The sequence below is a fragment of the Crinia signifera genome, chromosome 7, assembly GCF_055691185.1.
Source record: "Crinia signifera chromosome 7, ASM5569118v1, whole genome shotgun sequence".
Taxonomy (NCBI): Eukaryota; Metazoa; Chordata; class Amphibia; order Anura; family Myobatrachidae; genus Crinia; species Crinia signifera.
Genome location: NC_139223.1, coordinates 144888071 through 144902288, shown reverse-complemented (window position 1 = coordinate 144902288; position 14218 = coordinate 144888071). Strand labels below are relative to the sequence as shown.

The 14218-nt window shown below is 43.3% G+C and overlaps 1 protein-coding gene across 1 annotated transcript in view; it reads left to right on the top strand.

Annotated features, from left to right (window-relative positions):
- The window catches only part of XIRP2 (xin actin binding repeat containing 2), a 150959-nt gene that overhangs the window by 91373 nt on the left and 45368 nt on the right, over positions 1-14218 (top strand). Inside the window, exons 2-3 of the mRNA XM_083153904.1 lie at positions 944-1092; positions 11154-11285. Coding sequence (XP_083010030.1) covers positions 944-1092; positions 11154-11285 — 281 coding nt within the window. The remainder of the gene's footprint in view (positions 1-943; positions 1093-11153; positions 11286-14218) is intronic.

Below are 14218 nucleotides of genomic sequence, written 5' to 3'. Positions count from 1 at the left end.
AATGTGTAATGGGCATTATGGTGTTGGCATAATGTGTAATGGGCATTATGGTGTGGGGCATAATGTGTAATAGCATCACGGTGTGTGGCATAATGTGTAATAGGCATAACGGATAAATAGTGTATATTGATTTAAGTAGCCTGTCACAATTTGGGCTTGAGGGGGGGGGGGGGGGGTAATTTGTGAGGCCTACTGGGTCACTGTGTGGGCCTTCATGTTTGTATGTCACTGCGTGGCATTCAACCAGCCAACTAAAGCAAGGGAGAACTACGGACATTTCTGCGGTAACCAATGTCTGGTTATGCAAGTTGCAAAAGTGGGGTGTAAGGAAATTGTTTTCCTGCTAGACCACACACCCTATAATTGGACCATTCACCTTATCATTTTTTGACTGCTCACACTGGGAGCCAAATTGTCTACAAACAGCCCTGCAGATCAGTATGCCAGCTGTCGTTGTTACAGCATCAGCATCTTGATCCTTTCTAGGAATAGGCACTGACTTTTTTTTATGCTACTGGTAACAGGTCAAGCTTTCATATATCCCTGTTATATAATATAGAATACACTTGTCTACAGCATTTAATATAATTAATGATTATGTACTAAATAATTAGACATAATTATTTTAGATTATAATTATGCTTCCATTAAGCATTTTTTCTTGGTATCCCCCACATTGATACAGTGGATGAGTGCTGATAAATACTTACAGACTTAGTGCTATAGCCAGGGCTTCTGCTCCCACAAGTTAATAGGAGAAATTTCCAGAATTGATTGAAGACATGTCACATTGCCAACTGGACCCTATCTCTGATCTCACCACCATATATACTGTAGTTTTATGTACAGTATTTGTAGAATGTACAGTATACCTCCAATACACTCTTATATTAAATTTTTGAACTGAAAATGTCTAACTTGTCTTATTTCAATCTGTTGCTAGGTGTTACAAAAAACAAAAAAGGATCATCAGAAGAGACCTCCAAGGGTGTTAATATACATTTGGATTTGCTTGAAGCTCCACCTTTAAAAGAAAGAATGGCTATGTATCAAGCAGCTGCTACCAACAAAGCGCAAACCACCACCGTGACTGTAAGTTATAGAAACAGTTCAGCTTTGTATTGTTTATATCATCTAGATAATAAACTTATTTACTACAATAGATGAAGATTTTTTTAATATATTAGTACAGTGTGCCAAAGTTTGTCAACCCCTAATATTTTCAGAAATGTTGTACAATCTTTCAACTCTTCATATACAGGTACGTCAAATAAATAAGAGAGAGAAACCAAAATTAAAAACACACAAAAATATATATATTTAATTACTTTATTGATCAAATGAATGAAAAACTAAGAGGAACCGATGTTGATGACCTGCGCATGCACATAATTGCTTATCCGCATGTGCAGGTCTTCACGCTGGGGGTCCTGGGAGTCTTTGAGATGCTCACAGCAAGGGGGGTGGGGCATGCAGGAGGCGAGCAGGGGGAATACCCACGAAAACGCTGGGTGAGCCCCGGAATACCCTGGGCATCCACTTCCGAATGGGGCTGGCCACCTGGCTTAACTGGATGTCAGCTGCCTGCCCTGTTCTCGGAGCAGGGCGCCGCTAATCTAAGTCAGCGGGGACTGACTTAGATTTGTAAGTGCTATAGAAATCATTGGTTGGTTGGCAACCATCAAATGTTTTCGGGCCCGCATGCAAGCCTGCAAATGGATATTTATGTAAAACATTTATTCACAGTGCTGCAAGGAAATTTGCTGAGTAGCGAGGGGTGGGCGTTCGTACAGGCGGCGGGCGGCATTGCATGGCTCATAAAGCAGCAATCTAACGCTGCTTTGCGAGCCAACCAGAATCACGGCCAAATTTTAATTTTTGAAAGTGTATGTGAACGACTAAAGACTCATTAACTGGTTTGACCTGTTTAGGAAGCAATGACATGAAACAAACATTTAGCAACATTGTTGATTAGTCCAGTATAACAGCTTGGGGGACCTTTTACTTAATCCTACTTATGGAACTGTTGTAAATCCTGGATATTGATAGGCTTGTTTGAATGAACACCTCACATCAAGAACCGCCACAACATTTCTACTGGATTAAGATCTCTAGACTGTGACGCAGCCATTCTAAAATAAATGTCATACTGTATTTATTCTGCTTCTACCATTTTGTTCTAGACTTACTAGATTATTTAGGGTCATTGTCTTTCTGAAAAAAAGATCTTGATCATGCAGGGACACCTTGACATTCTCAAGTAGAACTTGTTGTTACAATCCAGAATTCATAATTCCATCAATGATGGTATGCCATCCTGGTATAGTGGCAGCCAACCAGTTCCACTGCAAAAGCTGTTTTTCACAATTGTAATGATGGGGGTTATTCCGGTTCCTAAGCAGCAGGGCTGCAATCGCACTGGGTCTGATGTTTTTGCTCTGCGCATGCGGCGAACAGACTGTTCGCCGGGTGAACGCACCCAAGACAGCGGGCGGGGGGTGGATGGCCTCATTAGCATATGGGAACGCCCAGTGTTTCATGGGCGTACCCATGAGAATGCTGGGAGTTCTCATGCTAATGAGGCCATGACATGGATTCGGGGGGGCGGACAGCTAACTTCACCAAATGTCAGCTGCCCTCCAATTTCCTGCACCCACCCTGCACGCATATGTAAGTGACTTGAATGTCACTTTTACATGCATGCACCTTCCACATCTTTCGATGGTTGGCGACCATAGAAAGATGTGAGAGGTTCCCCCTCTCCTGCGAATGGATGTTACTGTGTAACATCCATACGCAAGCCCTTGCGAGTGAGTCGCCCTTGCGAATGGGTGGCGTCAGCCAACCATTCACAAGGCAGGGTTTGGTGGACTCGCAAGGCTGGGAATTCGCAGCCTTGCGAATCAACCAGAATAACCCCAGATGCTCGGAGGTTGGAATACAATGTCTGGTTTTCTTCAAACGTAAAGTTCTATATTAGACTCATTCTTCCAATAGTCTCATGAATTATCTAGGTGGTCTGTAACACACAATAAAGGGAGGGTCAAAGATAGGGTTTCTTAGAGTTCTAAATGCAATCCACAATCTCCCCATCTACAGATAATTGGACCATGAGCAGGAGTCTAAGGAAGCTGTAGACAAATCTAGTACTGACCTTGGTCATAGTTGTATACCTTTGGACATTTTAAACACTGAATAAATTGGTGATCTATAGTATAGGACTATAGGCTGTATCAAACATTTTGTTTTATATACTGTAAATTAAAATAAATGGTCAGGAAAACGTTAAATGTCTCTTAATATATAAATATCCAAACATAATATGACCTACTGTATAGGAGAAATAATTGCACTTTTAAGCACACATTCCGCCACCTCAGGACAACGCTCCTATGTCTTCTTTTTGCGAGTATGTGTCTGGTTCTGTGCACTAATTAAGGCAGGGGTGTCCAAACTTTTTGCGACGAGGGCCAGAATTGGTGAAGTGTAAATGTGTGGGGGCCGACCATTCAGCCTGACATTCTTTGAATCATTAATCACATCAGAATGGTCCCCCACTATGTCCCCCAGCCTGCCCCTTCACTGTATTTCCCCCAGCCTGCCCCCATTCACTGTATGTCCCCCAGCCTGCCCCTCCTTCACTGTATGTCCCCCATTCACTGTATGTTCCCCACTCTGCACCCATTCACTCTGTCCCCCAGCCCGCCCCTTCTCTTAATGTCCATCAGTGCCTCCATTCATTGTATGTCCCCAAGCCTTACCCTACTTCACTGTATGACTCCCATTCACTGTATGACCCAGATTCACTATGTACCCCACTCTGCCCCCATTCACTGTATATCCCCCAGCCTGACCCTCCTTCACTGTATGTCCCCCACTCTGCTCCCTCCCTTCTCTGTATGTTTCCCAGCCCCTTGTGAGCCAGAGTAAGGAGAGGCAAAGCAGGCACTGCAAGGGCAGGAGATGCTTGGGCTCCCGCTGCCGCCCTCCTCCACTCTGCATGTTACGGGAGCAAGCTTCCCCCTTGCTGCCCCCCTCCCCAAACACTACTGTCACTGTGATTGTGGAGTAGGGTGATATACGATTGCAGCAGCAGGGGCAAGACGCCAAACACATCTGACTGTGGTGGCCGGCACCTCCTCACTGCAGCAGACAGCAAGGTGTAGGCAAGATCGCCGGGGCCCCACCTTCAGTGTCCTGTGCTGTGCTTCCCACATCTGATGCTCTGCCTGCTTCCAGCTGGAGGCTGCGTGCCGCTTGAAATGACAGGACGGGCCGCAATTGGCCCCCGGCCTGACTTTGGACATGCCTGGATTAAGGGCTCAGATCCACACACAGCAAACTTGCTAGAAGAAGTTTCTACTGCGGTGCAGTGGCGTAAGTTCATAAAAGGTGCCCGGAGGCGGTATACTTAATGGTGCCCCCCTTTCACACACACACACAACCCCTCTCTTTTACACAGTGCACCCCCCTATTTTACAGAGTGCACCCCCTCCTGCTTTTACATACAGTGCACCCCCCCCGCACTTTTACACACCGTGAACCTCCTCTGCTTTTACACAGTGTACCCCCTATTTTCCAGAGTGACCCCCTCATGCTTTTACACACAGTACACTTCCCCCTCTGCTTATACACACAGTGTACCACCCCTATTTTACACAGAGTGCACCCCCTACCCTTGACAGTTTTACCTCGCACACAGCCGGCGTGTCAGCGGCGGGGTCTTCCTTCCCAGAGGCACAGCGTCGTGCTGAGGCCACGGCTACCATTGAGTACCGTCCTCTGCGCTGTGTGAGTCGACTCTAAGTCAAGCTCCGCCCCGCCATCACGGGTGAAGTCGCGAGTTGCGAATCCACTGTCCGGCGTGTCCGCATTTGCAGGGGTTTGGGTGAGCTTTGTGGGGCAGGGGGACACACCAGGCTGTGGGCTGTCATTGCCGCGGGCCCCGGTACATTGCACCAGCTGCACCGCCGCCGGTAGTTCCGCCCCTGTCCGGCACACAAATGGAGAGCGGGAGCGTCTATGTTCCTTCTCCCTCCTCCGCAGCATCTACTCCTTTCTCCAGCCTGCGCACCAACCAATCAGGGTGCCGCAGGCTGCACTTAGTATCATTGGACATCTGAGCCCTCACTCAGCTGTCCCGGCTAGCGCTTTTGCATGGCTGTCAGTAGGGACTAGTGGGGAGCACAGCGATGCAGATCGGCTTTGTAATAGATCCGTTTTGCAGAGAATGTCTGGGGTAGGCACAGGCTCCCTGGACTCTTATCGTGGTCCTGGTGCCTGCTCTTGTGCCCCCCCTGATGGCTAACGCCCGGCGGCAAACGTCTCCATTGCCTCCGGGAGTTACGCCACTGCTGCGGTGCATGTGCAGAAGCTCTGCTCTATCCCTCAAGCTGCATTTTGTTGTGGCAGCTTTAGTAAATGTATTATATATGGTTGCTATTGCCATCATTTGCTATTGCCATCATTTGACAATAGACCACTACATACTGTGGGTACCTAACCCCCCCCCCCCCCATTCATATTAATGCTAGGTACACATCAGAACAATTTAGCCCCAATCAGTAGTCAATTTCGATGCAATTTTGAAGAACTGTATGTAAATTGGGCATGTTTTAGATCCAATTCCGATCCGATGCGCGTCCCCGCCTGTAGTTTGGTTGTTTTAGAGATACTACCCGGAAAACACTATTGAGTTGTTCTGTGTCTGATTTTTATACTCAGACTCCATTACATCAACAGAACTGAAAACCTCCAACTTTTAATGATCTCGGATACTCTTGCATCGGCCAACTATGCAAAATGTCCAACTCTTGCGGAAAAAATCATACATTTCACAAAATCAGACCAAACTCAGATCCCATTACATCCTGGCCGAGGACTTAAATCCCTCAGTTCCCTTTACAGAATTTAGGTCAGAACTACCCCAATGATGTTAACTTGGCAAATCCATTTAGAGTCACAGTTATTTAAGAATACTATTTATATTGCAGCAAAGACCCCAGTGGCAAGGAAATGTAGTTATAATAACTTTCAGTAACAATTTCAAAGAAAGGTTTTCTTTCCTCTTTAAAGGCTGTGTATTGGCTCTAGCAATCAGGCGGCCTGTTCATGAAGCACAGAACAATGTGATGTAACCAATAAGGATTTAGAGCAAGTCCAGGAAAAGTCCAATTCTAGTACACATATTATCACTCATTTCGAGTCTATAAAAAAGGCAGATCAGTACACAGGATTTAACACAGGTTCAGAAAACAAGCTTGGTTGATACAGAGGAATTTAAATTATCAAGTCCAGAACACAAGCTGGGGCAGTACATAAGACTTTTGATCTCCCAAGTCTAGATCAGGAATGGGTCAGACGGACTCAGACCACATAGGATTTTAGATCAAGTCCAGAACACAAGCTTGGTTACCACAGAGGTTGTCAGATTAATCACAGAGGAACAGTCAGAACATACTGAGAAGTAAAATGCTCGGGTTGTAAACACCGATTCCGAAAAGTATCTAGGAGTTTACTTTAATCACCAAACCTAACAATTACTGCCAGGTGACGTACTGCCAGGTGACGTACTGCCAGGTGAATTTTAATCACTCCTAGACCACCAACCAGAGACTCCCCTACATGTGTCTCATGGCACCAAAGGGTGCCACCGTACAGAGTTTGGGAACCACTGATCTAACACTTACTGCCAGGTGACTTTTTCCATATTATTAAGGCAGAAACGGTCTAGACAGATTTCTTATTTCTGTACATATGCACTTTGTAAACAAGGATCTGCCTCTGTATTAATAGCCTCTGGTGAAACTGTCATAGGCCTGTAAGACATAATGCTTGACCAAACAATGTTTAAGAGCAGGAATGTATTAGAGAATGTTACAGTGACAATAGCTAATCGGTTAGAAAGCTTTGCAGCCGGCTAGGAATGCAGTATACATTAGTAGCCTCCAAGCTAAGAGGAGTCCACAGGTACATGGTGTGCTGGTCATAGAAAATGGCATCTCATCAATTATGATATTGAGGTAGACAAAACATGTCTATAGTATATATACTGTAGTATAAGGTGTGCCCAAATAAAAAGAAGACTATGGTTGTATGTAAAGAATATAATAATTAAAGAATATTTAATTACATTACAACTACACATAATTGCAATTGACAAAGATGCATTCACTGTAGGAAGGGAGTGGATGACTTCAGTGTAGAAAAACAACTGGGTTGCTGAGGGATCCAGCTGTAGAAATATTTATGAATAAGAAGAATATCTGCAGGGCCTGATTAAAGGTTCCAGGTGCCCTAGGCTAATACACACGTAGCTCCCTGTGTAATTCTGCTGAACACACGTGTATGGGTGCTCAGAGACTCATCATTCATACTGACCATGTACATGTAATGAAGGGTATACATCTGGCATGTAGAATCTAATGCTTCTGGCGTGCCAAGGAGACTTTGCCTTTAGAGTGCCCAGCTGGTGCTGTAGCACAATGTACATAAAGTAATGGTTCCATCAGTAAGTTACATTGGCACAGACACCTGGCAGTCACCTTAAGAACTTTACCCCCCACAGTACATTGGGACGGGTGATAGGTAACAAGCATGGAATTAATTAACTTATTGGTTAATCAGACACTGAAGATTTGGATACAATAGTTGGCCAGTCCCTTTGAAAAAAAAGCATTGCTTATAAGCAGTGGCAGAATTAACATGGCAATAATACATATCGCTCGTTAGTGGCCACAGGATCACACAATCCAAGGCTGGTAATAATATAGACCTGGCTTCCTTCAGTACAACATGTTCCCTGCTCAGCAGTGCACACCATCCATTTCACTTTTAGTTACAATAATGGAGGATTTTTTAGAGGAAAAAAAGTTATACACAGTGGCCATTGTGTGGTCCGGTAATGACATCACTGAAAGTGTGTGAGGTGCTTCAGTGATGTCACCAGTTCCTGGTAAAGGTTGAGTATCCCTTATTCAAATATCAGTTATCCAAATGATTGCGAAAACCATACATTTTTTTTGTTGTTGCTAAAAACACTACTGGGGACATCTGTAACGGCACTTCTGAGGATATGATATGTAACTGGCACTAATATGTGCAATAAAATGATTGCTTGGCATTTAAATTCAGTATCTGAGATAGTACACAAACTTTGTTTCATGTTTTGAAACCTTGTTTTATGCACAAATAAAATATGTTTGTGTGGGTTTGATGTGTTTGTACAACATAAATGCAAGATACCTCAAGATACACCATTGAAAGATAAAAATAATCTGAAATACGGAATAATCCATTATCCAAAATTCTTCTGGTCCCGAGCATTTTGGATAAGGGATACTTAACCTGTAGCTATTTCCTCATTGCAGTGAAGGGGACAGGAACAATGTAATGTATTCTAAGAAATCTGTTTCCATCACAGGAGTTTGGGAATATAAAAAAGAATTGAAATGAAAAATTATTGCAGGTCTCACAAAAACACTCAGCGCTGAATACTAATTTTACTTAAAATCTAGTAAAAATGTGCAATTAAATATAATTAATCATAGGTCAAAGCAGCAATAACATTTGCTAATAAAAAAAAAAACACATCACATACATCTCCGGCATTCAGATTTTTTCCTACCCAAGTGTAAAAAGGCAATCTTACAGCAACACTTTATAGATTTATAGATAATGCTGTGTCTCGGCTTTTGTTACTGGATGCTAGCATAATTTTTAAATCTCATTTTAATTCTCCGCCTGTGCAGTTTTCCCTTTCTTTCTGTACACTCCAAATCCATTAGGAGCAGCCTAATCAGCATAGAAATAAGGTAGAGTAGCAATGACTCACTCGGTTAAACCAATTATGATTAGTGCAAGAAGCTAGATGCCATATGATTGGCAGCTTTACGGACAGGAGATAATAAAACCGTATGAAAAAAGTAATTTTCTCTTCATAATGAACAGTTGGAATGTAAAGATACATGGCTTTTGTTTCCGAAGCAGGTAGAAACTGAAATGGACATGCTAATAAATGTAAGTGTAGTTAATTCAGTGGTCTCATTTACTAATAATATATTCAGGTGAAAAAATGAATTGCACCAAGCAACAGCCATAGCAACCAGCCCAACACTAAGGAGGTGATTCTAGTCCAATTTGGAGGGGCCGAATTTGGCCCAGTACAAATGTTTTTGGGTCTGCGCATGCACACTGTCTTTTATGCGCATGTGCAGGTCCCCTTTTTGAATGGTTCGGCGACTTGCATAGTCGCTGAGCCATTTGCAGGGATCGTGGAGGGCCAGGGGCGGACGTCGACAGGGAATGGGGGTCACCCATTAAAAAGGCCCATGGGTATGCATGCAGGACAATGTCTCCCGGGGGCGTGCGGGTGACATCAGAGGACATCAGCCGCGCGCCCTGACTTCGTCCTGGTGGCCTAAAATAGAGGTAAGTTTCCATTGACTTCATTCGATGGTTGTGACCATCGAATGATTTCTCCTGCTACGGAGACATGCGAGTGGATGTTTCTTCGTTACACATCCCTTCGCATTTTAACGAGGGGAATCATCGGTGGCGGGAGGTAGGGAACTCAGATGGGCGGCGATCCTCGAGCCAACCAGAATGACCCCCTTAATGAGAAGTGCAAAGTGAACTGCAATGTTTTATCCCTTTTGGACATAAGCAAACACCTGGGAATTTGTCTAAGCATGGAGAGTTGACCCAGGTCATGCATACGTATATCGGAAAGAGTCAGACCTGGGTTCCCCGTACTGGGTTTGTGATCCTGCAATTGACCAGGGTTATTCACGGTACTTGTAACCACGGGCAGTCCCCCTATTTATGTATGGAAGGTATGAGCCCGGTATTCATTACAAAGCTTCAAAGGAGCTAATTTGCTGCCACAGTAACACTGCAACATTCTCTCCAAGCATCCACTACTAGATCTAAGACCTGGACCTAGAGTGAAGGGTGACCCTGTCCATCTCCCTGTTGTAACTTCAAGTGCATTAACACATGTATTCTGTCTATGGTCCAAGCTGAGTTAAAGCTAGGGTTTATAGCTGAAATGTTAAATGTATTTTATGATTATTAGCATCATACCAGAGGGGGACTATCATTGGTGCAGCTGGTGCAGTGCACCGGGCCCCCACGGACTAAGGGGCCCACTGCTGCCCGTCACCCACTGTTTTTCGCTGTCACCCTCTGCCTCTCCCTGTCACAAACTGCAGTGTTGCATATTGTTAAATTCGGTTGGGGTAGAGGAGGGGGCCCAAATTATATTTCTTCACCTTGGACAACAACCCAAAATCTCAGCCACTGCACCATACTTATACTGATCTGTCATTAAGCATTACATTTATCCAGATCCAAAACCAAATCACAAAACCCGACAAATGTCTAATTATTTCAAATGTAACTTAATTTAAATGTCAAAATAAGGATTGGTGGTTTTGGGAAATTCGAAAGGTATATTTGAAGTTAAAGATGCCAAAAGCCATTACATTATATACTAGCATATTCTAAACAAAATAGGTTTTCCATTTTATTCCTGCCTCAAACAACAAGCTCTTTCAGAAACAATAGAAAAAATATTTCTTAGAGACCCATCAATCTGGTTTTCTGTGTAGAAGCTGTGCAGCTGTAGGCTTTTTATTCATTGCCTCCTACTCTGTTTTATGAACACACACACCTTACTATTGCAAACCAAATTGGATCAAAATGCTATGAAAAAATGTAGATGGCTTGTCAGCGTGACGTGCGGTTAGGTGATGCATAGCAACTGTCAGAAGTAATATGTTTAAGCTGACATTTTCACTGTCTATTTCCTACTTCTCGACAGGTTGCCTTTCCCCTAAACTAATGACATGGTCACGCCCTTTATGCCGGCTAAAAATATGTAAAAATACTTTATTTTGATTGGTGATATTCAGCTCCATTTTTACTTTAAATAAAAATGCTTTGGTTCATTCCAAACTGTATTACTCCAATGCATCTTTTAGGCATTTTAAATATGGGTCACATTTATTTCACGAAAAGTGTTTTATACAGCAAGCAGGTTATTAGACTTTAGAAAGTATGTGCAGATCTATCAGTGCTTCGCAGTCTCTGCTGAGGGAAAATATACATGGAATTTTAAAGCATAAATATCCATAATTTTAATTTTGTTCTAGGCGCTGGAGGAGTCTGAAGCTTGCACGGTGCCTGGTGGATTGGCCAGCATGAAGAAACACTTTGAAAAGTCAGACAATGTGTCGTCTCGCAGTGCTGCCTCCCAGTATCAGTATCAGCACAGATCTGTGAAGGTGAGGCAATTATAAAAGTTTTTAGGCCATTGGGAAATCCCTCTTGTTAGTGCTGGAACAGGTATTTCAGTCTGCAATCCTTGGGGGATTAAAAGCAATTGTACATCCTCTCCCTATAAATAATCATTATAGCCACGTGCCATATTATTTTTCTCATTGTTTTTGTATTAAAAAGAAAATATGAATTAACACAGTGATGAGTTGGTTTCTTGCACTCCTCGCCCCCAGCAGTTTATGTTTTCCAGGTCTTTTAACAGAAGCACAGGTGTATTCATTACACACTGACATTTTAAAGGATCACCAGGAGGAGCTATTGTAATTATTTAACTTAGGGGGCCATATACTGCTACAATGTCTCGCAGCAGTGTACAGCCAGCCAATACCCCGCAAGCCGACCAGGACTTTCCTGGGCCGCAGGGACGCATTCGAGCCATCACAATTTGTTCTGATGGATTGCATGCGACCCTGCTCACCACCTGGCCCGCCGCCAGGATGGATGTCCGAGGTCAGGTGGTTCGATGGCCAGCAGGTTCGACCACCAACTCAGGTCCGATGCGCACGGGACTGTGCATCGGTCCTGAGGGGACATCAAACTGACCCAAGTTGGGCTGATTTGATGGCCCGATTCAATAGAATTGGCCCAAATTGGCCCAGTGTATACGGGCCTTTAGGATTCTGTAAGGAGACCTGGAAAACATGAACTGTTTAGGGTCCTGATGACTGGGTGGAGATCCTGTGCAACATTTCAGGGATTCATATAACTACAGTACCATACTCTATGATACAATGGATTACCATTCTACTCCTGTATAAAAAAATAACAAAAAAAAATAAAATAATCCCTTATAGTATAATGCAACGCCATTGATTTGAATAGATCATATGCCAGTACATATACGTGTTTACTGATTCATGGATTTTTCTTAAACTTGCATTATAAAAAATATTATTTGATCATTACATCCCCAATTTTTGTCTAGAAAAATGGCAACTTTGTGGTGCAAGGTTTAAGTTTCCTTTGTTACACTACAAGAGAACATTGTAAAGTATTTGATTCTTCATTAGGTGCAGGTACAGTATACACAGTACCCATACATTATTACACTAGTAGTTTAAATCTAAAATACTCCAGTGGTTTGAATTTCATATACACAATATACACATACCAACGTGACCCATTCCAGGTGGACAAAATCCTCTCTACCTGGACTTCATTCTTAATGTATGATTGTAATCACCTGTATTGAACTTCCTTTAGTATAACTTAAATAGTTCAACACTGGTGACAATCATATATTAAGAGAGAAGTTCAGTTAGAGAGCATTTTAAACCTGATACAGGCCTGCTTGCTAGGCTGCTTCATATGACGTGAACCGCCCGCCCGGGGGATACATGGGCAGGCCTGCATTCTCAGGGGTACACCCACCGTTTCCATGGGCACATTACCCTGCGTCTGCCCCCTGCCCACCCACCATTGAGCAAACGCCCCGGCGAGCATGAAACTCACCAAAGGCATTCGCTCCCGGGCTTGCACATATTCGTGCATGCGCAAACCCCCATTATCAGGACCGGGGGTGAATTCAGACCTGTGCAATCAGGTCTGAATCGCCCATATGTCCCTCCTGGAATGGGTCATGTTGGAAATATGCATGTAATATATACCCCCCCCCCCCCCCCTTTACTCTAGCCACCCTGTCTTAAGCGCCCCGGGTCCCCCAGGCCTTAATCCAGCCCGGTTCCCCTGCGTTATAGTATAACACCAGAACTTCTATATTGGTCTGCACCTTTCCCTTTTAAGGACCCAGGGGGCTATTTTTGGTTGATTTACAAGGCTGCGACTTCACAGCCTCGCAGGTCCACCAAACCCTGCTCGGCGAATGCTGGGATGATCTGCTATGTTGGGTGCCGACACCCGGTAAACAGAATGTTTGCCATGGGTGCACACACCCTGCGTATGCACATGTGCAGAAATGCGCATGCGCACTAAACAAACATCGGTCCCAATGTGAACGCAGACTAGCTGCGTAGAGACCAGAATAAGGGCGCCAATCTGCAGCTTTGTTTGGTCAGTTGGAGAAAGAGAAAAGAGTGCGTTTCCATGGCGTTCTAGATTCCTTTTATTTCTTAAAAACATAATCATGGGCATACAATCCATACAGAAGGTAAACAGCACTTATCTCCATAGTACACACTCTGCTATTGTCCATCTCATGAATAACTTTCCTAGACTTTATCATGTACATTAATTGTCACTGAGCTGCCCTGTGATCCCAGCTTCCAGTGCTCAGGCTGTGATCGCAGTGTGTAGGGCGGCATTACAGCAGTCTGATATCATACAATACCCATTGAGTAGTAATGCATTACAGCACATTTGACCATCTGCAACATGTTCTGAGAAAAGCTTTCAGATGTAAAATTCTGCTGAGCCCTTGAAAAGTAGTCACTTGTTTTTAATGGATGACATTTAATCAGAATTCCTCTGCACTTCAAGCATTGCAGATGCTACATAAAGATACATTATCCAGCAAGCAAATGTTGTTTCACATAAGAGTTTTCTTGACTTTATTACTTCATTATCATACATCTTGGTAAAATCTTGCCAGAGATAATGATTTTAGAATACGTGAATAGTCTTGTAATAAAGCTCATCAGGCTACATATACTATATAAGGCACATTATGAAAAATGATAATTGTGCGGTAAAGCGATGCATTTATGGTAGCAACGAAGCTCTGACGGGCTGTATAATAAAATACTTGTGGGAGGCTGTAATGGTGAATAAAGATATAGATTATAAAACAATTATATTCAAAGTCAAACTTGGGTCAATTATTCTCAGCACTTCATACAGTATATACATAATACACATTTGCAAAGGATTTTATCTATAGCCTCTCACAATATATACTCACTATATACTGTATATATATATA